Source organism: Oncorhynchus gorbuscha, unplaced genomic scaffold, assembly GCF_021184085.1.
Source record: "Oncorhynchus gorbuscha isolate QuinsamMale2020 ecotype Even-year unplaced genomic scaffold, OgorEven_v1.0 Un_scaffold_800, whole genome shotgun sequence".
Classification (NCBI taxonomy): domain Eukaryota; kingdom Metazoa; phylum Chordata; class Actinopteri; order Salmoniformes; family Salmonidae; genus Oncorhynchus; species Oncorhynchus gorbuscha.
Window position 1 is genome coordinate 39,313 of NW_025745815.1, and position 27,052 is coordinate 66,364.

The 27,052-nt window shown below is 47.6% G+C and overlaps 1 protein-coding gene and 1 long non-coding RNA gene across 4 annotated transcripts; both read right to left on the reverse strand.

Annotated features, from left to right (window-relative positions):
- LOC124020294 (mitochondrial dicarboxylate carrier-like) lies at positions 1-25,903 on the reverse strand. The gene is made up of 11 exons (XM_046335645.1): positions 24,936-25,903; positions 20,902-21,021; positions 18,194-18,308; positions 17,636-17,684; positions 16,372-16,413; positions 16,211-16,254; positions 16,030-16,100; positions 15,833-15,925; positions 12,299-12,376; positions 10,446-10,502; positions 1-496 (listed from the first exon to the last, which is right to left on the reverse strand). The coding sequence occupies exons 1-11, from the start codon at positions 25,023-25,025 to the stop codon at positions 395-397; spliced, it is 861 nt and encodes a 286-aa protein (XP_046191601.1). The 5' UTR covers positions 25,026-25,903; the 3' UTR covers positions 1-394.
- LOC124020295 lies at positions 6,695-9,947 on the reverse strand. Of its 3 annotated transcripts, XR_006835947.1 has the most exons (5): positions 9,783-9,947; positions 8,403-9,694; positions 8,117-8,320; positions 7,480-8,023; positions 6,695-7,389 (listed from the first exon to the last, which is right to left on the reverse strand). It is a non-coding gene; the product is annotated as an uncharacterized LOC124020295 (long non-coding RNA). The 3 variants fall into 3 exon arrangements; XR_006835946.1 differs by lacking the exon at positions 9,783-9,947 and having other exon boundaries at positions 8,403-9,723; XR_006835945.1 differs by lacking the exons at positions 8,403-9,694; positions 9,783-9,947 and having other exon boundaries at positions 8,117-8,349.
- Positions 25,904-27,052: the final 1,149 nt, after the last annotated feature.

The following is a 27,052-nucleotide window of genomic DNA, read 5'->3' on the forward strand; positions in this document are numbered from 1 at the left end:
CTAGTCTGTATCCAGAACCCCCATTCAGTCAGTCACAAGTCTGTATCCAGAACCCCCCATTCAGTCAGTCACTAGTCTGTATCCAGAACCCACCATTCAGTCAGTCACTAGTCTGTATCCAGAACCCCCCATTCAGTCAGTCACTAGTCTGTATCCAGAACCCCCCATTCAGTCAGTCACTAGTCTGTATCCAGAACCCCCCATTCAGTCAGTCACTAGTCTGTATCCAGAAGGTGGGGTTTAGGATGGGGGAGGTTGCAGGTGGATTAAAGTTTCCTGCTCACATAGAACAGAACAGGGAACAAAGGGAATGGGCGTGGCCTGGCAGTCCTGACACAGAGGTCACATTTCAGACTACTCAATAGGTGATCCAGGTGGTGACCCCTGACCCCTCTCAGGTGACGATCCTGATGCCGCAGCAGGTTCTGAGCTGCTCCAGGAAGATGAACGTGAGGACCGTGTGAGGGATGAGACGTATCCCTGCTGGAACCAGACCCTAAAGAGGAGAGAGACTACAAGTTTACCAGTCTGTATGGCAGGTAGAATTAAAGTGGTGCACTGTGTGTTTTTTCAAGCTGAGCATTGTGTTTAATGTAGAGACCAGCTCTCCTCCTAGAGAGCGACTGGGTGTTATAAGGGCTTTGTCTCCAGTCTTCGCTGTGACACTCCTGATTCAGGTCAGTCAATGTCATAAACCCCACCACAGACTGTACGATTGCAGCCGTTTCATACAAAAATGTTCACGTAGTGGGCAAATTCTTCGGCGGTAAACGATTGTCGGATGTCTTGGCTCGTTCAGCGTGACAGGGTCTAGGTCTGCTGATTCAGTACCACTATGTCTAGGCTCGTTCAGTGTGACAGGGTCTAGGTCTGCTGATTCAGTACCACTATGTCTTGGCTCGTTCAGTGTGACAGGGTCTAGGTCTGCTGATTCAGTGTGACAGGGTCTAGGTCTGCTGATTTAGTGTGACAGGGTCTAGGTCTGGTGATTCAGTACCCCTATGTCTTGGCTCGTTCAGAGTGACAAGGTCTAGGTCTGCTGATTCAGTACCACTATGTCTTGGCTCGTTCAGTGTGACAGGGTCTAGGTCTGCTGGTTCAGTGTGACAGGGTCTAGGTCTGCTGATTCAGTACCCCTAGGTCTTGGCTCGTTCAGCGTGACAGGGTCTAGGTCTGCTGATTCAGTACCACTACGTCTTGGCTCGTTCAGCGTGACAGGGTCTAGGTCTGCTGATTCAGTACCACTACGTCTTGGCTCGTTCAGTGTGACAGGGTCTAGGTCTGCTGATTCAGTACCTCTATGTCTTGGCTCGTTCAGCGTGACAGGGTCTAGGTCTGCTGATTCAGTACCACTACGTCTTGGCTCGTTCAGCGTGACAGGGTCTAGGTCTGCTGGTTCAGTGTGACAGGGTCTAGGTCTGCTGATTCAGTACCACTACATCTTGGCTCGTTCAGCGTGACAGGGTCTAGGTCTTGGCTCGTTCAGTGTGACAGGGTCTATGTCTTGGCTCGTTCAGCGTGACAGGGTCTAGGTCTGCTGATTCAGTGTGACAGGGTCTAGGTCTGCTGATTCAGTGTGACAGGGTCTAGGTCTTGGCTCGTTCAGTGTGACAGGGTCTATGTCTTGGCTCGTTCAGAGTGACAGGGTCTAGGTCTGCTGATTCAGTACCACTATGTCTTGGCTCGTTCAGTGTGACAGGGTCTAAGTCTGCTGATTCAGTACCACTATGTCTTGGCTCGTTCAGAGTGACAGGGTCTAGGTCTGCTGATTCAGTACCACTACGTCTTGGCTCGTTCAGTGTGACAGGGTCTAGGTCTGCTGATTCAGTACCACTATGTCTTGGCTCGTTCAGTGTGACAGGGTCTAGGTCTGCTGATTCAGTACCCCTATGTCTTGGCTCGTTCAGTGTGACAGGGTCTAGGTCTGCTGATTCAGTACCCCTATGTCTTGGCTCGTTCAGTGTGACAGGGTCTAGGTCTGCTGATTCAGTACCCCTTGGCTCGTTCAGTGTGACGTCTTGGCTACCCCTACGTTCAGCGTGACAGGGTCTAGGTCTGCTGATTCAGTACCACTACGTCTTGGCTCGTTCAGTGTGACAGGGTCTAGGTCTGCTGATTCAGTACCACTATGTCTTGGCTCGTTCAGTGTGACAGGGTCTAGGTCTGCTGATTCAGTGTGACAGGGTCTAGGTCTGCTGATTCAGTGTGACAGGGTCTAGGTCTGCTGATTCAGTACCACTACGTCTTGGCTCGTTCAGTGTGACAGGGTCTAGGTCTGCTGATTCAGTACCACTACGTCTTGGCTCGTTCAGTGTGACAGGGTCTAGGTCTGCTGATTCAGTACCACTACGTCTTGGCTCGTTCAGTGTGACAGGGTCTAGGTCTGCTGATTCAGTACCACTACGTCTTGGCTCGTTCAGTGTGACAGGGTCTAGGTCTGCTGATTCAGTACCACTACGTCTTGGCTCGTTCAGTGTGACAGGGTCTAGGTCTGCTGATTCAGTACCACTACGTCTTGGCTCGTTCAGCGTGACAGGGTCTAGGTCTGCTGATTCAGTACCACTACGTCTTGGCTCGTTCAGCGTGACAGGGTCTAGGTCTGCTGATTCAGTACCACTACGTCTTGGCTCGTTCAGTGTGACAGGGTCTAGGTCTGCTGATTCAGTACCACTACGTCTTGGCTCGTTCAGTGTGACAGGGTCTAGGTCTGCTGATTCAGTGTGACAGGGTCTAGGTCTGCTGATTCAGTACCACTACGTCTTGGCTCGTTCAGCGTGACAGGGTCTAGGTCTGCTGATTCAGTGTGACAGGGTCTAGGTCTGCTGATTCAGTACCTCTACGTCTTGGCTCGTTCAGAGTGACAGGGTCTAGGTCTGCTGATTCAGTACCACTACGTGCGGTCGTAGGCGCCGACAAAGTTCTTTATCGTGCAGTGTGTGTGGCTGGTGTTACGAGCCAATCCCGGTGACTGACCAATAGGAACACAGCCGGGTAATGAGTAGGCACACGACAATATGATTATTGTGAATAGTCAGATGAATATAATAGTTTGATTTAAACGTTTACATGCTTTGTATACTTTCAGTTTGTCCCGAACGCAAATAATCTACAAAATAAACACCAATTCCTATGATTTACAGAGCTACATAATGAGACCAATATTTATTATAAACAAATGTTTCATTTTGTCGTCGTAACACGCTTGGCAGCAACATTAAAATCTTTGTGGAAATCGGTCGCAGCTCAGGTCGACTACAAAACCCACAATGCAATGCTCTCTCTCTGGGCTGGCTAGGTAGCTCGCTACGTAGCTACACACACAATAATAACAAAGTCAATATCAGCACGTGAAGTCGCTAGTTCGTTGTAAAATCACCTGATTTCACAGACGGACCACTTTGAGGTCAAGTAGTGGTGAAAAGAGTTATTTTACCCACTGAGAGAAGACACCAAACTGACAGGAGTTTAGTAAAATAGTTATTTTACCCACTGAGAGAAGACACAAAACTGACAGGAGTTTAGTAAAAGAGTTATTTTACCCACTGAGAGAAGACACCAAACTGACAGGAGTTTAGTGATTTGTATATTATCCCTTTATAAGCGCCAGCTGGCAAGCAGAACCAGGTGTTAAATGAACAAAATGACAGGAGTTTAGTAAAAGGTTGAACAACGCTGGTTTAAGGCCATGTCAACGACACTACTTCATTGTCAATGATATTAAACAACAGTTACCCACTGAGAGAAGACACCAAACTGACAGGAGTTTAGTAAAAGAGTTATTTTACCCACTGAGAGAAGACACCAAACTGACAGGAGTTTAGTAAAAGAGTTATTTTACCCACTGAGAGAAGACACCAAACTGACAGGAGTTTAGTAAAAGAGTTATTTTACCCACTGAGAGAAGACACCAAACTGACAGTTTTGTAAAGAGTTATTTTACCCACTGAGAGAAGACACCAAACAACAGTTACCTTGTAGAAGGCATTGGGCCCCAGTTATCCCACACAGTGCAGCATTATAAGCAGCTAACAACAGCCTTGTAGAACCAGGTGTTAAATGAACAAAATTTAACACATTACCTTGACAGGAGGGCCCCAGTTTCAGTTAAACAAGTTACCTTGATTTTACCCACTGAGTCAGAATTAAACAACAGTTACCTTGTAGAAGGCATTTAACAACAGTTACCTTGTAGAAGGCATTGGGCCCCAGTTACCTTGTAGAAGGCATTTAACAACAGTTACCTTGTTGGGAGATTTAGACATTAAACAACAGTTACCTTGTTGGGCCCCAGTTTAGCTGTAAAGTGCATTAAACAACAGTTACCTTGTAAATCTCTCACAAGTGCAGCATTAAACAACAGAGTTAAACAACAGTTACCTTGTAGAAGGCATTGGGCCCCAGTTTATCTCTCACACAGTGCAGCATTAAACAACAGTTACCTTGTAGAAGGCATTGGGCCCCAGTTTAGCTGTATCTCTCAGTGCAGCATTAAACAACAGTTACCTTGTAGAAGGCATTGGGCCCCAGTTTATGTATCTCTCACACAGTGCAGCATTAAACAACAGTTACCTTGTAGAAGGCATTGGGCCCCAGTTTAGCTGTATCTCTCACACAGTGCAGCATTAAACAACAGTTACCTTGTAGAAGGCATTGGGCCCCAGTTTAGCTGTATCTCTCACACAGTGCAGCATTAAACAACAGTTACCTTGTAGAAGGCATTGGGCCCCAGTTTAGCTGTATCTCTCACACAGTGCAGTTAAACAACAGTTACCTTGTAGAAGGCATTGGGCCCCAGTTTAGCTGTATCTCTCACACAGTTTTAAACAACAGTTACCCACAGTGCAGCATTAAACAACAGTTACCTTGTAGAAGGCATTGGGCCCCAGTTTAGCTGTATCTCTCACACAGTGCAGCATTAAACAACAGTTACCTTGTAGAAGGCATTGGGCCCACAGAGAAGACACTCACACAGTGCAGCATTAAACAACAGTTACCTTGTAGAAGGCATTGGGCCCCAGTTTATCTCTCACACAGTGCAGCATTAAACAACAGTTATCTTGGGCCCCAGTTTAGCTGTATCTCTCACACAGTGCAGCATTAAACAACAGTTAAAAGGCAACAGTTTACCTCTCACACAGTGCAGCATTAAACAACAGTTACCTTGTAGAAGGCATTGGGCCCCAGTTTAGCTGTATCTCTCACACAGTGCAGCATTAAACAACAGTTACCTTGTAGAAGGCATTGGGCCCCAGTTTAGCTGTATCTCTCACACAGTGCAGCATTAAACAACAGTTACCTTGTAGAAGGCATTGGGCCCCAGTTTAGCTGTATCTCTCACACAGTGCAGCATTAAACAACAGTTACCTTGTAGAAGGCATTGGGCCCCAGTTTAGCTTTACCTTTGGGCCCCAGTTTAGCATCTCTCACACAGTGCAGCATTAAACAACAGTTACCTTGTAGAAGGCATTGGGCCCCAGTTTAGCTGTATCTCTCACACAGTGCAGCATTAAACAACAGTTACCTTGTAGAAGGCATTGGGCCCCAGTTTAGCTGTATCTCTCACACAGTGCAGCATTAAACAACAGTTACCTTGTAGAAGGCATTGGGCCCCAGTTTAGCTGTATCTCTCACACAGTTTAAACAACAGTTACCTTGTAGAAGGCATTGGGCCCCAGTTACCTTGTAGAAGGCATTTAACAACAGTTACCTTGTAGAAGGCATTGGGCCCCAGTTTAGCTGTATCTCTCACACAGTGCAGCATTAAACAACAGTTACCTTGTAGAAGGCATTGGGCCCCAGTTTAGCTGTATCTCTCACACAGTGCAGCATTAAACAACAGTTACCTTGTAGAAGGCATTGGGCCCCAGTTTAGCTGTATCTCTCACACAGTGCAGCATTAAACAACAGTTACCTTGTAGAAGGCATTGGGCCCCAGTTTAGCTGTATCTCTCACACAGTGCAGCATTAAACAACAGTTACCTTGTAGAAGGCATTGGGCCCCAGTTTAGCTGTATCTCTCACACAGTGCAGCATTAAACAACAGTTACCTTGTAGAAGGCATTGGGCCCCAGTTTAGCTGTATCTCTCACACAGTGCAGCATTAAACAACAGTTACCTTGTAGAAGGCATTGGGCCCCAGTTTAGCTGTATCTCCCCAGTTTAGCTGTACACAGTGCAGCATTAAACAACAGTTACCTTGTAGAAGGCATTGGGCCCCAGTTTAGCTGTATCTCTCACACAGTGCAGCATTAAACAACAGTTACCTTGTAGAAGGCATTGGGCCCCAGTTTAGCTGTATCTCTCACACAGTGCAGCATTAAACAACAGTTACCTTGTAGAAGGCATTGGGCCCCAGTTTAGCTGTATCTCTCACACAGTGCAGCATTAAACAACAGTTACCTTGTAGAAGGCATTGGGCCCCAGTTTAGCTGTATCTCTCACACAGTGCAGCATTAAACAACAGTTACCTTGTAGAAGGCATTGGGCCCCAGTTTAGCTGTATCTCTCACACAGTGCAGCATTAAACAACAGTTACCTTGTAGAAGGCATTGAAGTTTAGCTGTATCTCTCACACAGTGCAGCATTAAACAACAGTTTAGCATTGGGCCCCAGTTTAGCTGTATCTCTCACACAGTGCAGCATTAAACAACAGTTACCTTGTAGAAGGCATTGGGCTTTTAGCTGTAGTGCAGCATTAAACAACAGTTACCTTGTAGAAGGCATTGGGCCCCAGTTTAGCTGTATCTCTCACACAGTGCAGCATTAAACAACAGTTACCTTGTAGAAGGCATTGGGCCCCAGTTTAGCTGTATCTCTCACACAGTGCAGCATTAAACAACAGTTACCTTGTAGAAGGCATTGGGCCCCAGTTTAGCTGTATCTCTCACACAGTGCAGCATTAAACAACAGTTACCTTGTAGAAGGCATTGGGCCCCAGTTTAGCTGTATCTCTCACACAGTGCAGCATTAAACAACAGTTACCTTGTAGAAGGCATTGGGCCCCAGTTTAGCTGTATCTCTCACACAGTGCAGCATTAAACAACAGTTACCTTGTAGAAGGCATTGGGCCCCAGTTTAGCTGTATCTCTCACACAGTGCAGCATTAAACAACAGTTACCTTGTAGAAGGCATTGGGCCCCAGTTTAGCTGTATCTCTCACACAGTGCAGCATTAAACAACAGTTACCTTGTAGAAGGCATTGGGCCCCAGTTTAGCTGTATCTCTCACACAGTGCAGCATTAAACAACAGTTACCTTGTAGAAGGCATTGGGCCCCAGTTTAGCTGTATCTCTCACACAGTGCAGCATTAAACAACAGTTACCTTGTAGAAGGCATTGGGCCCCAGTTTAGCTGTATCTCTCACACAGTGCAGCATTAAACAACAGTTACCTTGTAGAAGGCATTGGGCCCCAGTTTAGCTGTATCTCTCAGCATTAAACAGTTACCTTGCAGCATTAAACAAGTGCAGTTAAACCTTACCTTGTAGAAGGCATTGGGCCCCAGTTTAGCTGTATCTCTCACACAGTGCAGCATTAAACAACAGTTACCTTGTAGAAGGCATTGGGCCCCAGTTTAGCTGTATCTCTCACACAGTGCAGCATTAAACAACAGTTACCTTGTAGAAGGCATTGGGCCCCAGTTTAGCTGTATCTCTCACACAGTGCAGCATTAAACAACAGTTACCTTGTAGAAGGCATTGGGCCCCAGTTTAGCTGTATCTCTCACACAGTGCAGCATTAAACAACAGTTACCTTGTAGAAGGCATTGGGCCCCAGTTTAGCTGTATCTCTCACACAGTGCAGCATTAAACAACAGTTACCTTGTAGAAGGCATTGGGCCCCAGTTTAGCTGTATCTCTCACACAGTGCAGCATTAAACAACAGTTACCTTGTAGAAGGCATTGGGCCCCAGTTTAGCTGTATCTCTCACACAGTGCAGCATTAAACAACAGTTACCTTGTAGAAGGCATTGGGCCCCAGTTTAGCTGTATCTCTCACACAGTGCAGCATTAAACAACAGTTACCTTGTAGAAGGCATTTAGGTGCCCCAGTTACCTTGTAGCTGGGCCCCAGTTTAGCTGTATCTCTCACACAGTGCAGCATTAAACAACAGTTACCTTGTAGAAGGCATTGGGCCCCAGTTTAGCTGTATCTCTCACACAGTGCAGCATTAAACAACAGTTACCTTGTAGAAGGCATTGGGCCCCAGTTTAGCTGTATCTCTCACACAGTGCAGCATTAAACAACAGTTACCTTGTAGAAGGCATTGGGCCCCAGTTTAGCTGTATCTCTCACACAGTGCAGCATTAAACAACAGTTACCTTGTAGAAGGCATTGGGCCCCAGTTTAGCTGTATCTCATTAAACAACAGTTACCTTGTGCAGCATTAAACAAAACAGTTACCTTGTAGAAGGCATTGGGCCCCAGTTTAGCTGTATCTCTCACACAGTGCAGCATTAAACAACAGTTACCTTGTAGAAGGCATTGGGCCCCAGTTTAGCTGTATCTCTCACACAGTGCAGCATTAAACAACAGTTACCTTGTAGAAGGCATTGGGCCCCAGTTTAGCTGTATCTCTCACACAGTGCAGCATTAAACAACAGTTACCTTGTAGAAGGCATTGGGCCCCAGTTTAGCTGTATCTCTCACACAGTGCAGCATTAAACAACAGTTACCTTGTAGAAGGCATTGGGCCCCAGTTTAGCTGTATCTCTCACACAGTGCAGCATTAAACAACAGTTACCTTGTAGAAGGCATTGGGCCCCAGTTTAGCTGTATCTCTCACACAGTGCAGCATTAAACAACAGTTACCTTGTAGAAGGCATTGGGCCCCAGTTTAGCTGTATCTCTCACACAGTGCAGCATTAAACAACAGTTACCTTGTAGAAGGCATTGGGCCCCAGTTTAGCTGTATCTCTCACACAGTGCAGCATTAAACAACAGTTACCTTGTAGAAGGCATTGGGCCCCAGTTTAGCTGTATCTCTCACACAGTGCAGCATTAAACAACAGTTACCTTGTAGAAGGCATTGGGCCCCAGTTTTGCTGTATCTCTCACACAGTGCAGCATTAAACAACAGTTACCTTGTAGAAGGCATTGGGCCCCAGTTTAGCTGTATCTCTCACACAGTGCAGCATTAAACAACAGTTACCTTGTAGAAGGCATTGGGCCCCAGTTTAGCTGTATCTCTCACACAGTGCAGCATTAAACAACAGTTACCTTGTAGAAGGCATTGGGCCCCAGTTTAGCTGTATCTCTCACACAGTGCAGCATTAAACAACAGTTACCTTGTAGAAGGCATTGGGCCCCAGTTTAGCTGTATCTCTCACACAGTGCAGCATTAAACAACAGTTACCTTGTAGAAGGCATTGGGCCCCAGTTTAGCTGTATCTCTCACACAGTGCAGCATTAAACAACAGTTACCTTGTAGAAGGCATTGGGCCCCAGTTTAGCTGTATCTCTCACACAGTGCAGCATTAAACAACAGTTACCTTGTAGAAGGCATTGGGCCCCAGTTTAGCTGTATCTCTCACACAGTGCAGCATTAAACAACAGTTACCTTGTAGAAGGCATTGGGCCCCAGTTTAGCTGTATCTCTCACACAGTGCAGCATTAAACAACAGTTACCTTGTAGAAGGCATTGGGCCCCAGTTTAGCTGTATCTCTCACACAGTGCAGCATTAAACAACAGTTACCTTGTAGAAGGCATTGGGCCCCAGTTTAGCTGTATCTCTCAGCATTAAACAACAGTTACAGTGCAGCATTAAACAATTAAACAGTTACCTTGTAGAAGGCATTGGGCCCCAGTTTAGCTGTATCTCTCACACAGTGCAGCATTAAACAACAGTTACCTTGTAGAAGGCATTGGGCCCCAGTTTAGCTGTATCTCTCACACAGTGCAGCATTAAACAACAGTTACCTTGTAGAAGGCATTGGGCCCCAGTTTAGCTGTATCTCAACAGTCACACAGTGCAGCATTAAACAACAGTTACCTTGTAGAAGGCATTGGGCCCCAGTTTAGCTGTATCTCTCCAAGACAACAAAAGATGCTGTAGCATTAAACAACAGTTACCATTGGGCCCCAGTTTAGCTGTAGAAAACAAAACAACAGTTACCTTGTAGGGCCCCAGTTTAGCTGTATCTCTCACACAGTGCAGCATTAAACAACAGTTACCTTGTAGAAGGCATTGGGCCCCAGTTTAGCTGTATCTCTCACACAGTGCAGCATTAAACAACAGTTACCTTGTAGAAGGCATTGGGCCCCAGTTTAGCTGTATCTCTCACACAGTGCAGCATTAAACAACAGTTACCTTGTAGAAGGCCTTGGGCCCCAGTTTAGCTGTATCTCTCACACAGTGCAGCATTAAACAACAGTTACCTTGTAGAAGGCATTGGGCCCCAGTTTAGCTGTATCTCTCACACAGTGCAGCATTAAACAACAGTTACCTTGTAGAAGGCATTGGGCCCCAGTTTAGCTGTATCTCTCACACAGTGCAGCAGACCCTGGAACAGAAGAAACACAATCCAAGACAACAAAAGATGCTTCTTAATGCAGCTCATGGTTGATGGTTGAAAACAACCCATTCCTAACTCCCTCCATCCTTCATTTACCTTCCCTCCCTCCCAATACCTCCGGCCCTCATTTACCTTCCCTCCCTCCCAATACCTCCGGCCCTCATTTGCACTCATTTACCCTCCATCTCTCATTTACCCTCATTTGCCCTCCGGACCTCATTTACCCTCATTTGCCCTCCGGACCTAATTTACCCTCATTTGCCCTCCGGACCTCATTTGCCCTCCGGACCTCATTTACCCTCATTTGCCCTCCGGATCTCATTTGCCCTCCGGACCTCATTTGCCCTCATTTGCCCTCCGGACCTCATTTGCCCTCATTTGCCCTCCGGACCTCATTTGCCCTCATTTGCCCTCCGGACCTCATTTGCCCTCATTTGCCCTCCGGACCTCATTTGCCCTCCGGACCTCATTTACCCTCATTTGCCCTCCGGACCTCATTTGCCCTCCGGACCTCATTTACCCTCATTTGCCCTCCGGACCTCATTTGCCCTCATTTGCCCTCCGGACCTCATTTGACCTCATTTACCCTCATTTGCCCTCCGGACCTCATTTGCCCTCCGGACCTCATTTACCCTCATTTGCCCTCCGGACCTCATTTGCCCTCATTTGCCCTCCGGACCTCATTTACCCTCATTTGCCCTCCGGACCTCATTTGCCCTCCGGACCTCATTTACCCTCATTTGCCCTCCGGACCTCATTTGCCCTCCGGACCTCATTTACCCTCATTTGCCCTCCGGACCTCATTTGCCCTCCGGACCTCATTTGCCCTCCGGACCTCATTTGCCCTCCGGACCTCATTTGCCCTCATTTGCCCTCCGGCCCTCATTTACACTCATTTGCCCTCTGGACCTCATTTACCCTCATTTGCCCTCTGGACCTCATTTACCCTCATTTGCCCTCTGGACCTCATTTACCCTCATTTGCCCTCTGGACCTCATTTACCCTCATTTGCCCTCCGGACCTCATTTGCCCTCATTTGCCCTCCGGACCTCATTTGCCCTCATGACCTCATTTGCCCTCATGACCTCATTTGCCCTCATGACCTCATTTGCCCTCATTTGCCCTCATTTACACTCATTTGCCCTCATTTACACTCATTTGCCCTCCGGCCCTCATTTACACTCATTTGCCCTCCGGCCCTCATTTGCCCTCCGGCCCTCATTTGCCCTCATTTGCCCTCCGGCCCTCATTTACACTCATTTGCCCTCCGGACCTCATTTGCCCTCCGGCCCTCCCTCCCTGACCATCAACAACAGAACTGTCAGAGCAATGACAAGCAGCAGCCTGACAGATAAAGCCTCCATGGACCTGACGACATCAGAACAGCAACACAGAGGCCACAGGTGGAAAAGGGTTAGATTTACTGAGGTAAAAAAAGAGTCACACCAGTTCACAGTGAAATCCCTAAACATCATCTACACCGGCATTGTCCTCAGTCCTGGGGAGTCAGAACCCACCGTGAATATACATCTTAACTCTATCCCTGTAGCAACACCCCTGATTCAATGAATCATCTAGCCCTTAACTAGTTCTATCAGGGGTGGTACAGTGTTAGGCTACAGTCCTGCAAATACCTAGGACTGGAACTGACAAGCCCTGATCTACAGTACGTACACACACACACACACACACACACACACACACACACACACACACACACACACACACACACACACACACACACACACACACACACACACACACACACACACACACACACTTACCACATATTCCCCTTTTGAGTTCATCAGCCTGGTCTTCAAGACATCGAGTGGTTGGCACAGGACAGTGGCACAGCCTCCCTACACAGAGAAGCAGAGGGCATTATACACCACTAACCCAGGGCTCCTGTCTCTCCACACCACTAACCCAGAGCACCTGTCTCTCCACACCACTAACCCAGAGCTCCTGTCTCTCCACACCACTAACCCAGAGCTCCTGTCTCTCCACACCACTAACCCAGAGCTCCTGTCTCTCCACACCACTAACCCAGAGCTCCTGTCTCTCCACACCACTAACCCAGAGCTCCTGTCTCTCCACACCACTAACCCAGAGCTCCTGTCTCTCCACACCACTAACCCAGAGCTCCTGTCTCTCCACACCACTAACCCAGAGCTCCTGTCTCTCCACACCACTAACCCAGAGCTCCTGTCTCTCCACACCACTAACCCAGAGCTCCTGTCTCTCCACACCACTAACCCAGAGCTCCTGTCTCTCCACACCACTAACCCAGAGCTCCTGTCTCTCCACACCACTAACCCAGAGCTCCTGTCTCCCCACACCACTAACCCAGAGCTCCTGTCTCCCACACCACTAACCCAGAGCTCCTGTCTCTCCACACCACTAACCCAGAGCTCCTGTCTCTCCACACCACTAACCCAGAGCTCCTGTCTCTCCACACCACTAACCCAGAGCTCCTGTCTCCACACCACTAACCCAGAGCTCCTGTCTCCACACCACTAACCCAGAGCTCCTGTCTCCACACCACTAACCCAGAGCTCCTGTCTCCACACCACTAACCCAGAGCTCCTGTCTCCACACCACTAACCCAGAGCTCCTGTCTCCACACCACTAACCCAGAGCTCCTGTCTCCACACCACTAACCCAGAGCTCCTGTCTCCACACCACTAACCCAGAGCTCCTGTCTCCACACCACTAACCCAGAGCTCCTGTCTCCACACCACTAACCCAGAGCTCCTGTCTCTCCACACCACAGCTCCTGTCTCCACACCACTAACCCAGAGCTCCTGTCTCTCCACACCACTAACCCAGAGCTCCTGTCTCTCCACACCACTAACCCAGAGCTCCTGTCTCTCACACCACAGCTCCTGTCTCCACACCACTAACCCAGAGCTCCTGTCTCCACACCACTAACCCAGAGCTCCTGTCTCTCCACACCACTAACCCAGAGCTCCTGTCTCCACACCACAGCTCCTGTCTCCACACCACTAACCCAGAGCTCCTGTCTCCCACACCACTAACCCAGAGCTCCTGTCTCTCCACACCACTAACCCAGAGCTCCTGTCTCTCCACACCACTAACCCAGAGCTCCTGTCTCTCCACACCACTAACCCAGAGCTCCTGTCTCTCCACACCACTAACCCAGAGCTCCTGTCTCTCCACACCACTAAACCACAACCCCTGTCTCTCCACACCACTAACTCAGAGCTCCTGTCTCTCCACACCACAGCTCCTGTCTCTCCACACCACTAACCCACAGCTCCTGTCTCCACACCACTAACCCACAGCTCCTGTCTCCACACCACTAACCCACAACCCCTGTCTCTCCACGCCACTAACCCACAGCTCCTGTCTCTCCACGCCACTAACCCAGAGCTCCTGTCTCTCCACGCCACTAACCCACAGCTCCTGTCTCCACACCACTAACCCACAACCCCTGTCTCTCCACGCCACTAACCCACAACCCCTGTCTCTCCACGCCACTAACCCAGAGCTCCTGTCTCTCCACACCACTAACCCAGAGCTCCTGTCTCTCCACGCCACTAACCCACAGCTCCTGTCTCTCCACACCACTAACCCACAACCCCTGTCTCTCCACGCCACTAACCCACAACCCCTGTCTCTCCACGCCACTAACCCACAACCCCTGTCTCTCCACACCACTAACCCAGAGCTCCTGTCTCTCCACGCCACTAACCCAGAGCTCCTGTCTCTCCACGCCACTAACCCAGAGCTCCTGTCTCTCCACGCCACTAACCCAGAGCTCCTGTGTCTCCACGCCACTAACCCAGAGCTCCTGTGTCTCCACACCACTAACCCAGAGCTCCTGTTTATCCACACCACTAACCCAGAGCTCCTGTCTCTCCACACCACTAACCCAGAGCTCCTGTGTCTCCACACCACTAACCCAGAGCTCCTGTTTATCCACACCACTAACCCAGAGCTCCTGTCTCTCCACACCACTAACCCAGAGCTCCTGTGTCTCCACACCACTAACCCAGAGCTCCTGTCTCCACACCACTAACCCAGAGCTCCTGTCTCCACACCACTAACCCAGAGCTCCTGTCTCCACACCACTAACCCACAGCTCCTGTCCCCACACCACTAACCCACAGCTCCTGTCCCCACTCTAACCCAGAGCTCCTGTCCCCACACTAACCCAGAGCTCCTGTCTCTCCACACCACTAACCCACAGCTCCTGTCTCCCACACCACTAACCCACAGCTCCTGTCCCCACACCACTAACCCACAGCCCCTGTCTCCACACCACTAACCCACAGCCCCTGTCTCCACACCACTAACCCACAGCCCGTGTCTCCACACCACTAACCCACAGCCCGTGTCTCCACACCACTAACCCACAGCCCCTGTCTCCACACCACTAACCCACAGCTCCTGTCTCCACACCACTAACCCACAGCTCCTGTCTCCACACCACTAACCCACAGCTCCTGTCTCCACACCACTAACCCACAGCTCCTGTCTCCACACCACTAACCCACAGCTCCTGTCTCCACACCACTAACCCACAGCTCCTGTCTCCACACCACTAACCCAGAGCTCCTGTCTCCACACTAACCCAGAGCTCCTGTCTCCACACTAACCCACAGCTCCTGTCTCCACAACCCTAACCCACAGCTCCTGTCTCCACACCCTAACCCACAGCTCCTGTCTCCACACCCCTAACCCACAGCTCCTGTCTCCACACCACTAACCCACAGCCCCTGTCTCCACACCACTAACCCACAGCTCCTGTCTCCACACCACTAACCCACAGCTCCTGTCTCCACACTAACCCAGAGCTCCTGTCTCCACACTAACCCAGAGCTCCTGTCTCCACACTAACCCAGAGCTCCTGTCTCTCCACAACCCTAACCCACAGCTCCTGTCTCTCCACAACCCTAACCCAGAGCTCCTGTCTCCACACTAACCCAGAGCTCCTGTCTCTCCACAACCCTAACCCACAGCTCCTGTCTCTCCACAACCCTAACCCAGAGCTCCTGTCTCCACACTAACCCAGAGCTCCTGTCTCTCCACAACCCTAACCCACAGCTCCTGTCTCCACACCCCTAACCCACAGCTCCTGTCTCCACACCCCTAACCCACAGCTCCTGTCTCCACACCCCTAACCCACAGCTCCTGTCTCTCCACACCCCTAACCCACAGCTCCTGTCTCTCCACACCACTAACCCACAGCTCCTGTCTCTCCACACCACTAACCCACAGCTCCTGTCTCCACACCACTAACCCACAGCTCCTGTCTGGTTGCCTTTCTAATGTGTAGACTGGACACTCACTGCGATGAGGCTGGCCAGGAAGTGAGTTAGAATGTTATCTTGCATGGCTCCAGTCCCCAGAACCAGCTGCTTGGCCTGATCATAACAGGCCAGCTACAGAGAAATAAAATAGAAGTTAAATCTAGCTGATACATTTTGGACAAAGACACACACGTTAACACCCCCCCTACAGACACAACCCCACCATAGGACCTTACCTGTCCAACAGTGACCAGTGCTCCTCTAGACGATGCCATTGTGGCTCCAGAGAACAGCTTCTTCATTCCCTCTATGGAGATATACTGTGTCATGAGTGCAACTGCGTCCCTTCGAATCGTCCAGTGACTTCAACCTCGCCCTGATCCCAACGATCCACCAATCAACCCACCCCTTACTTACCGTCTTTCCATACCCGGAACAGTCCATCTAGTGCATGAGCATAACTGGAAGAGATGGAGGAAGAACAACACTTATGAAGGTCAACATCTCTCCAAAGACGATCCTTAACAGTGTTATGTAGGTTATCATATTATTTTACTATTCTTAACTCACATACTCACTTTCTCCTGAGTTCTAGTGGTACTTTAACGTCATTCTGCATTCTGGATCAGGGGGGGAAATGTGGGAAGTATGAATGTTTTGTACTGTACATTTGTTTACTGAGTTGAAAGGACAGGCAACTCCAGTCCTCTGGGGCCTGATTGGTGTCATATTGTTTACTGAGTTGAAAGGACAGGCAACTCCAGTCCTCTGGGGCCTGATTGGTGTCATATTGTTTACGGAGTTGAAAGGACAGGCAACTCCAGTCCTCTGGGGCCTGATTGGTGTCATATTGTTTACGGAGTTGAAAGGACAGGCAACTCCAGTCCTCTGGGGCCTGATTGTTTACTGAGTTGAAAGGACAGGCAACTCCAGTCCTCTGGGGCCTGATTGGTGTCACATTGTTTACTGAGTTGAAAGGACAGACAACTCCAGTCCTCTGGGGCCTGATTGGTGTCATATTGTTTACTGAGTTGAAAGGACAGGCAACTCCAGTCCTCTGGGGCCTGATTGGTGTCACACTTTGTCCCCAGCTAACACATCTGACTCCAATAATCAACTCATCATGATCTTCAGTTTAGAACGCAATTAGTTTAATCAGCTGTGTTTGCTAGGGATGATGGGGGAACAGTGTGAAACCACTCCAGTCCCCCTGAGGGCTGTTGTCCAGTCCTGATCTATTGAATGGTTGAGTAAAGCAATACAGAGCCTTGTAAAAGTATTCATCCCCCTTGGTGTTTTTCCTATTTTGTTGCCTTACAACCTGTAATTTAAATGGATTTTTATTTGGATTTCATGTAATGGACACAAAATAGTCCAAATTGGTGAAGTGAAATTTTAAAAAGTACCTGTTTAAAAAAAATATATACATTTAAAAAAACAGAAAAGTGGTGTGTGTATGTAGTCACCCCCTTTACTATGAAGCCCCTAAATAAGATCTGGTGCAGCTAATTACCTTCAGAAGTCACAGAATTAGTTAAATAAAGTCCACCTGTGTGCAATCTAAGTGTCACGTGATCTGTCACATGATCTCAGTATATAAACATACATTCAAAGTGGTAGGTGTGTTGTGTAAATCAAATGGTACAAACCCCTAAAAAGATATTTTAATTCCAGGTTGTAAGGCAACAAAATAGGAAAAATGCCAAGGGGGTGAATACTGTCACAAGCCTCTGTATACTGCATGTCATCACTGACATCTAGTGGACATTATCAACCATGGACAACTGCAATACAATTCTTAAAATATACACTTCAGTAATCTTATTTCTAGATTTGACTCACCTGACATTAACCATGTCTGCTGGGGTCCCAATGAATCCCCCGGCAAACCCTACAGACAATCAGACAGATATGAACCATACTGCTGGGGTCACTAATAAATCCACAGACAAAGGTGAGAAACTTATACACAGTAGTGTGGTGACCTGTACAGTGGGGAGGACAGGCTCGCTGTAATGGCTGGAGCGGAATTAGTGGAATGATATCAAACATTGTTTCAAATCAAATCAAATTTTATTTGTCACATACACATGGTTAGCAGATAATGCGAGTGTAGCGAAATGCTTTCCATGGTTTCCAGGTGTTTGATGCCATTCCATTTACTCCGTTCCAGACTTTATTATGAGTCGTCCTCCCCTCAGCAGCCTCCTGTGATACGTTCCATCCAGCACGGTTCCAGCAACTATAGTGGATGTGTAATCTTGGCCCAGTTCGGTAGTGTGAAAAGGTGTACGACAGAGCATTACAGAACTAATCATGTTGTCATTAGAGCCAGCTGGGTTTAGGTCAGTGTAGCAACAGATAACCCTGCGGGTAAAACACAGTGAGAAGACAGTGTACCTCCAACCAACCCCAGAAGGACCTTCTGGTAGAAGGGCATGGGACCATGGGTCCTGTCCTTCATCTGATCACTCACTGTCTCATAGATGGCGAAGCGGGACAGAGAATACGTCATCTGGGGGGGACAGAGATAATATTTTATTAATTCACCTTTATTTAACCAGGTAGGCTAGTTGAGAACAACTGTGACCTGGGCAAGATAAAGCAAAGCAGTGTGACTCAAACAACACAAAGTTACACATGGAATAAACAAACGTACTCAATAACACAATAGAATAAGTCTATATAAAGGGTGTGCAAATGGCATAAAGAGGTAAGGCAATAAATAGGCCACAGTGAGGAAGTAAATACAATTTAGCAAATTAACACTGGAGTGATAGATGTGCAGATAATGATGTGGAAGTGGAAATACTGGTGTGCAAAAGAGCAAAAAAAGTCAATGAAACCCATATGGGGATGAGGTAGTTGGATGGGCTATTTACAGATGGGCTGTGTACGGCTACAGTGATCAGTAAGCTGCTCAGATAGCGGATGCTTAAAGTTAGTGAGGGAGATAGAAGTCTCCAACTTCAGGGATTTTTGCAATTCGTTCCAGTCATTGGCAGCAGAGAACTGGAAGGAAAGGCGGCCAAATTATGTGTTGGCTTTGGGGATGACCAGTGAGATATACCTGCTGGAGCGCGTGCTACGGGTGGGTGTTGTTATGGTAACCAGTGAGCTGAGATAAGGCAGAGTTTTACCTAGCAAAGACTTATAGATATTATTATTATAGATGGAGCCAGTGAGTCTGGCGACGAATATGTAGTGAGGGCCAGCCGACGAGAACATACAGGTCGCAGTAGTTGGTAATATATGGGGTTTTGGTGACCAAACAGATGGCACTGTGATAGACTACTCAGCTGGATTTGGATGTAGAGTGTTGGAGTCTATTTTGTAAATGACGTCGCCGAAGTCAAGGATTGGTAGGATAGTCAGTTTTACGAGGGCATGTTTGGCAGCGTGAGTGAAGGAGGCTTTGTTGCGAAGCCGATTCTAGATTTAATTTTGGATTGAGATGGTTAATATGAGTCTGGAAGGAGAGGTTACAGTCTAGCCAGACACCTAGGTATTTGTAGCTGTCCCCATATTCTAAGTCAGAACCGTCCAGAGTAGTGATGCTCGTCGGGCGGGCGGGTGCGGGCAGCGATCGGTTGGAAAGCATGCATTTAGTTTTACTAGCATTTAAGAGCAGTTGGAGGCCACGGAAGAAGTGCTGTATGGCATTGAAGCTCGTCTGGAGGTTTGTTAACACAGTGTACAAAGAAGGGCCAGATGTATTCAGAATGGTGTCGCCTGCATAGAAGTGGATCAAGGAATCACCCACAGTAAGAGCGACATCGTTGATATATATATAGAGAAAAGAGTCGGCCCGAGAATTGAACCCTGTGGCACACCCATAGAGACTGTCAGAGGTCCAGACAACAGGCCCTCTGATTTGACACACTGAACTGTGTCTGAGAAGTAGTTGGTGAACCAGACGAGGCAGTCATTTGAGAAACCAAGGCTGTTGAGTCTGCCGATAATAATATGGTGATTGACAGAGTCGAAAGCCTTGGCCTGGTCGATGAAGATGGCTGCACAGTACTGTCTTTTATCGGTGGCGGTTATGATATCATTTAGTACCTTGAGCGTGGCTGAGGTGCACCCGTGACCAGCTCGGAAACCGGATTGCACAGCGGAGAAAGTACGGTGGGATTTGAAATGGTCAGTGATCTGTTAACTTGGCTTTTGAAGACTTTAAAAAGGCAGGGCAGGATCGATATAGGTCTGTAACAGTTTGGGTCTAGAGTGTCACCCCCTTTGAGGAGGGGGATGACCGCGACAGCTTTCCAATCTTTAGATATCTCGAGTGATACGAAAGAGGTTGAACAGACTGGTAAGAGGGGATGTAACAATGGCGGCGGATAATTTTAGAAAGAAGGTCCAGATTGTCTAGATTTGTACAGGTTCAGGTTTTGCAGCTCTTTCAGAACATCTGCTATCTGGATTTGGGTGAAGGAGAAGCTGGGGAGGCTTGGGCAAGTAGCTACGGGGGGTGCGGAGCTGTTGGCTGGGGTTGGGGTAGCCAGGAGAAAAGCACAGCCAGACATAGAGAAATGCTTATTGAAATTCCCGATTATGGTGGATTTATCGGTGGTGACAGTGTTTCCTAGCCTCAGTGCAGTGGGCAGCTGGGAGGAGGAGGTGCTCATATTCTCCATGGATTTATCAGTGGTGACAGTGTTTCCTAGCCTCAGTGCAGTGGGCAGCTGGGAGGAGGTGCTCTTATTCTCCATGGATTTATCAGTTGACAGTATCAGTGCAGTGGGCAGCTGGGAGGAGGTGCTCTTATTCTCCATGGATTTATCAGTGGTGACAGTGTTTCCTAGCCTCAGAGCAGTAGGCAGCTGAGAGGAGGTGCTGTTATTCTCCATGGACTTTCCAGTGTCCCAAAACTTTTTGGAATTAGTGCTACAGGATGCAAATTTCTGTTTGAAAAAGCCTTTGCTTTCCTAACTGACTGAGTGTATTGGTACCTGACTTGCCTGAAAAGTTGCATATCACGGGGACTATTCGATGCTAGTGACACTGACTATTGATCATAGAGACATTAGAACATACAGAATATGACAAGAAGTGTATTTAACATAACGCTCTTGGAGGCGATGGCGGTGTGCGTATCTACCCACCTGTCTACAGAGGGAGGCGCTGAGGCCGCTGTACAGAGCCAGAACACCTTCTCTCTGCACCACACTCATGGTCATTCCCATCATCCTCATCCTCACCTCGTGCTGTGTCTGGAGGTGCACCTGGAGGAGAACCGATATCGAAAACCAGGAAGAGACACAGTAGAGAGAGGAGTCAATGCCAATGGAACGTTTTAGAGACACAGTAGAGAGAGGAGTCAATGCCAATGTAACGTTTTAGAGACACAGTAGAGAGAGGAGTCAATGCCAATGGAACGTTTTAGAGACACAGTAGAGAGAGGAGTCAATGCCAATGGAACGTTTTAGAGACACAGTAGAGAGAGGAGTCAATGCCAATGTAACATTTTAGTATTACTGTTTTTAAATGAATAAATGGCTACATTGTGTGTGATGTTGATAATGGATCAACTGGAAGTCAAAGTTCACACAGAACAACAGTCAAAGACCAGGGTCTAAATGTTTCCATGACAACTGGATGTGATGATGTCAGAGTCCCAACTCCCACTTTCTCCCACTACCGAGATAAGGAACCATCAAGAAGACTCAACACAAATATTACAACCAGTAAAGTGAACTGTAGAATTCACTAGTATTAAATATTGGGCTCGGTAGGAGAGCCGATGAAGTGAACTATTAGGCCTCATTCATAGAACACAATTCAGCCCATTTGTTATTTACTGAAGTCCTGAAGGCCAAGGAAGAAGAAAAGAAACGTAGAGCCTTAGAATAATCCGAACGACTTAGTATCTAGCCCGAACGACTTAGTATCTAGCCCGAACGACTTAGTATCTAGCCCGAACGACTTAGTATCTAGCCCGAACGACTTAGTATCTAGTCCGAACGACTTAGTATCTAGCCCGAACGACTTAGTATCTAGCCCGAACGACTTAGTATGTAGCCCGAACGACTTAGTATGTAGCCCGAACGACTTAGTTATTATATATATTTTTTTACTAAGTCGTTCAAACCTGCTACTAAGTAATTTAAATGAGATACTGAGTCAATTGAACCACTTACTATTTTGTTCAAATGACTTAATTTGTTCTTTGTCTAATTAGGCCTCATTTGTTATGCAGTGCCAGTTGTCAGTTGTGCTCGTCAGGCCGTTGTTGCAGCCAATCATTTACTTATTCCATCCATTGATATGATTATTTATCAACAGTTATTTGATAGCCAGCTATTTGATAGCCCGTTATTTGATAGCCAGCTATTTGATAGCCAGTTATTTGATAGCCAGCTATTTGATAGCCAGTTATTTGATAGCCAGCTATTTGATAGCCAGCTATTTGATAGCCAGCTATTTGATAGCCAGCTATTTGATAGCCAGCTATTTGATAGCCTAAAGCAGGGCTGCTTTTGGATGCCAGGGCAACAAAATTTTACTTCAGATTTTGATGTTTACTGACGTTGCTCCAAACGATATGCTTTCGACATCTGGGGTTGTTCCTAGTGCTCAGCTTTGGAGGTTATGTGTTCAATCCCAGTGGAAAACACATTTAAATACACTGCTCAAAAAAATAAAGGGAACACTTAAACAACACAATGTAACTCCAAGTCAATCACACTTCTGTGAAATCAAACTGTCCACTTAGGAAGCAACACTGATTGACAATAAATGTCACCTGCTGTTGTGCAAATGGAATAGACAACAGGTGGAAATTATAGGCAATTAGCAAGACACCCCCAATAAAGGAGTGATTCTGCAGGTGGTGACCACAGACCACTTCTCAGTTCCTATGCTTCCTGGTTGATGTTTTGGTCACTTTTGAATGCTGGCGGTGCTTTCACTCTAGTGGTAGCATGAGACGGAGTCTACAACCCACACAAGTGGCTCAGGTAGTGCAGCTCATCCAGGATGGGACATCAATGCGAGCTGTGGCAAGAAGGTTTGCTGTGTCTGTCAGCGTAGTGTCCAGAGCATGGAGGTGCTATCAGGAGACAGGCCAGTACATCAGGAGACGTGGAGGAGGCCGTAGGAGGGCAACAACCCAGCAGCAGGACCGCTACCTCCGCCTTTGTGCAAGGAGGAGCAGGAGGAGCACTGCCAGAGCCCTGCAAAATGACCTCCAGCAGGCCACAAATGTGCATGTGTCTGCTCAAACGGTCAGAAACAGACTCCATGAGGCTGGTATGAGGACCCGACGTCCACAGGTGGGGGTTGTGCTTACAGCCCATCACCGTGCAGGACATTTGGCATTTGCCAGAGAACACCAAGATTGGCAAATTCGCCACTGGCGCCCTGTGCTCTTCACAGATGAAAGCAGGTTCACACTGAGCACATGTGACAGACGTGACAGAGTCTGGAGACGCCGCGGAGAACGTTCTGCTTCCTGCAACATCCTCCAGCATGACCGGTTTGGCGGTGGGTCTGCCATGGTGTGGGGTGGCATTTCTTTGGGGGGCCGCACAGCCCTCCATGTGCTCGCCAGAGGTAGCCTGACTGCCATTAGGTACCGAGATGAGATCCTCAGACCCCTTGTGAGACCTTATGCTGGTGCGGTTGGTCCTGGGTCCCTCCTAATGCAAGACAATGCTAGACCTCATGTGGCTGGAGTGTGTCAGCAGTTCCTGCAAGAGGAAGGCATTGATGCTATGGACTGGCCCGCCCGTTCCCCAGACCTGAATCCAATTGAGCACATCTGGGACATCATGTCTCGCTCCATCCACCACAGACTGTTGCACCACAGACTGTCCAGGAGTTGGCGGATGCTTTAGTCCAGGTCTGGGTGGAGATCCCTCAGGAGACCATCCGCCACCTCATCAGGAGCATGCCCAGGCATTGTAGGGAGGTCATACAGGCACATGGAGGCCACACACACTACTGAGCCTCATTTTGACTTGTTTTAAGGACATTACATCAAAATTGGATCAGCCTGTAGTGTGGTTTTCCACTTTAATTTTGAGTGTGACTCCAAATCCAGACCTCCATGGGTTGATAAATTTGATTTCCATTGATAATTTTTGTGTGATTTTGTTGTCAGCACATTCAACTATGTAAAGAAACAAGTATTTAATAAGAATATTTCATTAATTCAGATCTATGATGTGTTATTTTAGTGTTCCCTTTATTTTTTTGAGCAGTGTATATATATATATATATCATGTTTTAACCCTATCCAAAACCTTAACCCTTAAATTAACCATTTAGAATGAATGTAGAATGATACTGAGCAGGAGGAGCAACCAAGGCTGTCAAAAAACACTTGAAATGTGATGTTTGGAGAAACGTGGATAAGCGTCAGAATCTGAAGTCAAATTAGTAAAACTGATAGCTCGTTGGTCCACTTACATGCTCTGGCATTCAAACGCAGCTTTATCAAAAACAATCACATCATTCACCTGTATTTATCCACCCCAAAACATTAATATGCTTTTTAGCAGCTAATGTGGCTAACTTAAAGAACTACACATAACATGATGATCTGGACCAGACTGCCGAATCGAGGCAAAGGTACGAATCTCTGGATTACCAGTCTATTGTTAGCTAAATGTTGCAATTAATAAACTGGCTACATTTCTTTAAATGGACAATGATGTGAACTGTCTTGTGCAAGTTTTAAATTGATACAAACCCTGTTAGCAAATGTGTCAGCTAGAGAAGACATGCAGAAACGTGTAGGGATTAATAGTCTTGCATGAAGTCTACTTTGATGCTAATTGGCATGTTCAAATCTGAGAGTAAATAGAGGCAAATATATTGACAAAAGTCACCTTGTCCGAGAGAGAGGTTTACATGGTTATCATAACTTTACGCCAGGGTAAACCTACACGAAACACAGCACTTATTTTAAGTGATTCTAAAATCCCCCATGGGAAAAATTCATGGTGAAAAAACTATTGTTGATGTGTATTATGACGCCTCCACTGTGGGGCTCTATAAATGCAGATATTGACTCCGCAAATCAAGCATACTTTAGTGGCAAAGTCAATTGCGCGCTGGGCTTCCGGACAGAATCACTCATTGCATGTTACATTACAATATCTTGCCTTGATCAGATCTCCTCTACGTATCTTACCTTGATCAGATCTAAGGGGTGTGTAATACTGGCGGCAGCACTTGAGGAAAGTCCACCGAAATACCATCGCGACCGGCGTTTCTCCGACATGTTTCCAAGTGTCCTGTTGGTTAAATCAAACCCGAGAAACCTTGTCTGGGCCGTCTTGTGTTAGCCTATCCAGTGACACCTGCTTGGACTCACACTACCTTATTTCAACTCCCAAGCTAGAGAATTAGTGGCATGTGTCAGATAATGTCCAAAACTGGTGACTGGCGATTGGTGGAAAATGTTTCCCGGTTCTTGCACCGTTCTTTCCGCGACATTTCATACAAAACGCATGGCAAAACGTTGCCTATATTATATATGAAGACTGCTAGCCTGGTTGACGCAACTCACGAGTTTAGTGTTAGCAGGCTGCACCAAAGTCTTTTAAACTTGTATGGACCTATTATGGAACGAACACATCTAGATACATCTAGACCTATGAGGCGATTCGATTAATCTGGCCCGGGTAAGCGTGTTTTCCACCGGGAGAAAATTGAATGCATTCCTTTTGGAACCGGGCTGAGCCAGTTGCCCTGTTCAAAGCCCACGACTAAATCGGCTCAAAACAAAAAGTGACGTATTTAGCACGTGGAGTTAAGAGTGCGATTCTGTATTTGCACATTGCAAAAGTGATTAATTTTGAAAAAAACGCTTAACCTGCGTTTCGAAAATTAGAATCTATATTTAATGGAAAAGGGATGCATGTTTCTCGATGATGCAAAATGCTGCATTGTGGACATGCTCGAGCTGTGCAGATTACTGCCATAGACCCGTGCCCCGCGGTTCAGCATAATCGAATCCACCCGGTATCTCGTTTCGCAACAGCTGTGTTGAAGTAGCCATTCAAAAGCCTCCCTAGTTACACAACTACTCCTCTAAGAACCAAACATCTGATTTTCTTTCTATATCTGATCTTTTTCTACTGACTGTCCACACTCAGTTTTACATCTGACCCATATCAGATGTGCGCATTTTCGCTGACGTAGCCTCTGACGAAACAAACAGACGCCATGCTCATTTCAAGTCACCAAATGTCGGGGTGGTTGTCATGATAATGGCAGGTCGTGAAATAAAAACGGATCAAAAGAATCTGATCTGAGCATCCAGACACAGATCACATATGGAGGATAGGGTTTGTATCAGGGTTGAGATCCACTCAGGCTGTGTTCAAACAGGCAGCTCAATTCTGAATCTTTTTTTCCACTAATTAGTCAAAACAAAAAAAGTACCCAATTTTTCTCCCCAATTTCGTGAAAACGCTGCAACTCCCCAACGGACTCGGGAGAGAAGGCCAAGTTATCCAAAACATGTGTAATCTTTATTTAAACTAGACAGTTAAGAACACATTATTATTTACAATGACAGCCTACACCGGCCAAACCCGGACGACGCAGTGCCAATTGTACGCCGCCCTATGGGATTCACAATCACGTCCGGTTGTGATACAGCCTGGGTTTCGAACCAGGGTGTCCGTAGTGACGCCTCTAGCACTGAGATACAGTGCCTTAGACCGCTGCACCACTTGAGAAACCCGCCAAACTGCACTTCTTAACACCCTTAACCTGGAAGCCAGCTGCACCAATGTGTCGGAGGAAACATGTACAACTGACGATAGAAGTCAGCCTGCAGACGCCCGGCCCGCAACAAGGAGTCGCTAGAGCACGATGAGCCAAGTAAAGCCCCCCCGGACAAACCCTCCCCTAACCCGGACGACGCTGGGCCAAACTCTCCCCTAACCCGGACGACGCTGGGCCAAACTCTCCCCTAACCCGGACGACGCTGGGCCAAACTCTTCCCTAACCCAGACGACGCTGGGCCAAACTCTTCCCTAACCCAGACGACGCTGGGCCAAACCCCCCCCTAACCCGGACGACGCTGGGCCAAACTCTCCCCTAACCTGGATGACGCTGGGCCATACTCTCCCCCAACCCGGATGACGCTGGGCCATACTCTCCCCCAACCCGGATGACGCTGGGCCAAAACCCGGATGACGCTGGGCCAAACTCTCCCCTAACCCGGATGACGCTGGGCCATACTCTCCCCTAACCTGGATGACGCTGGGCCATACTCTCCCCCAACCCGGATGACGC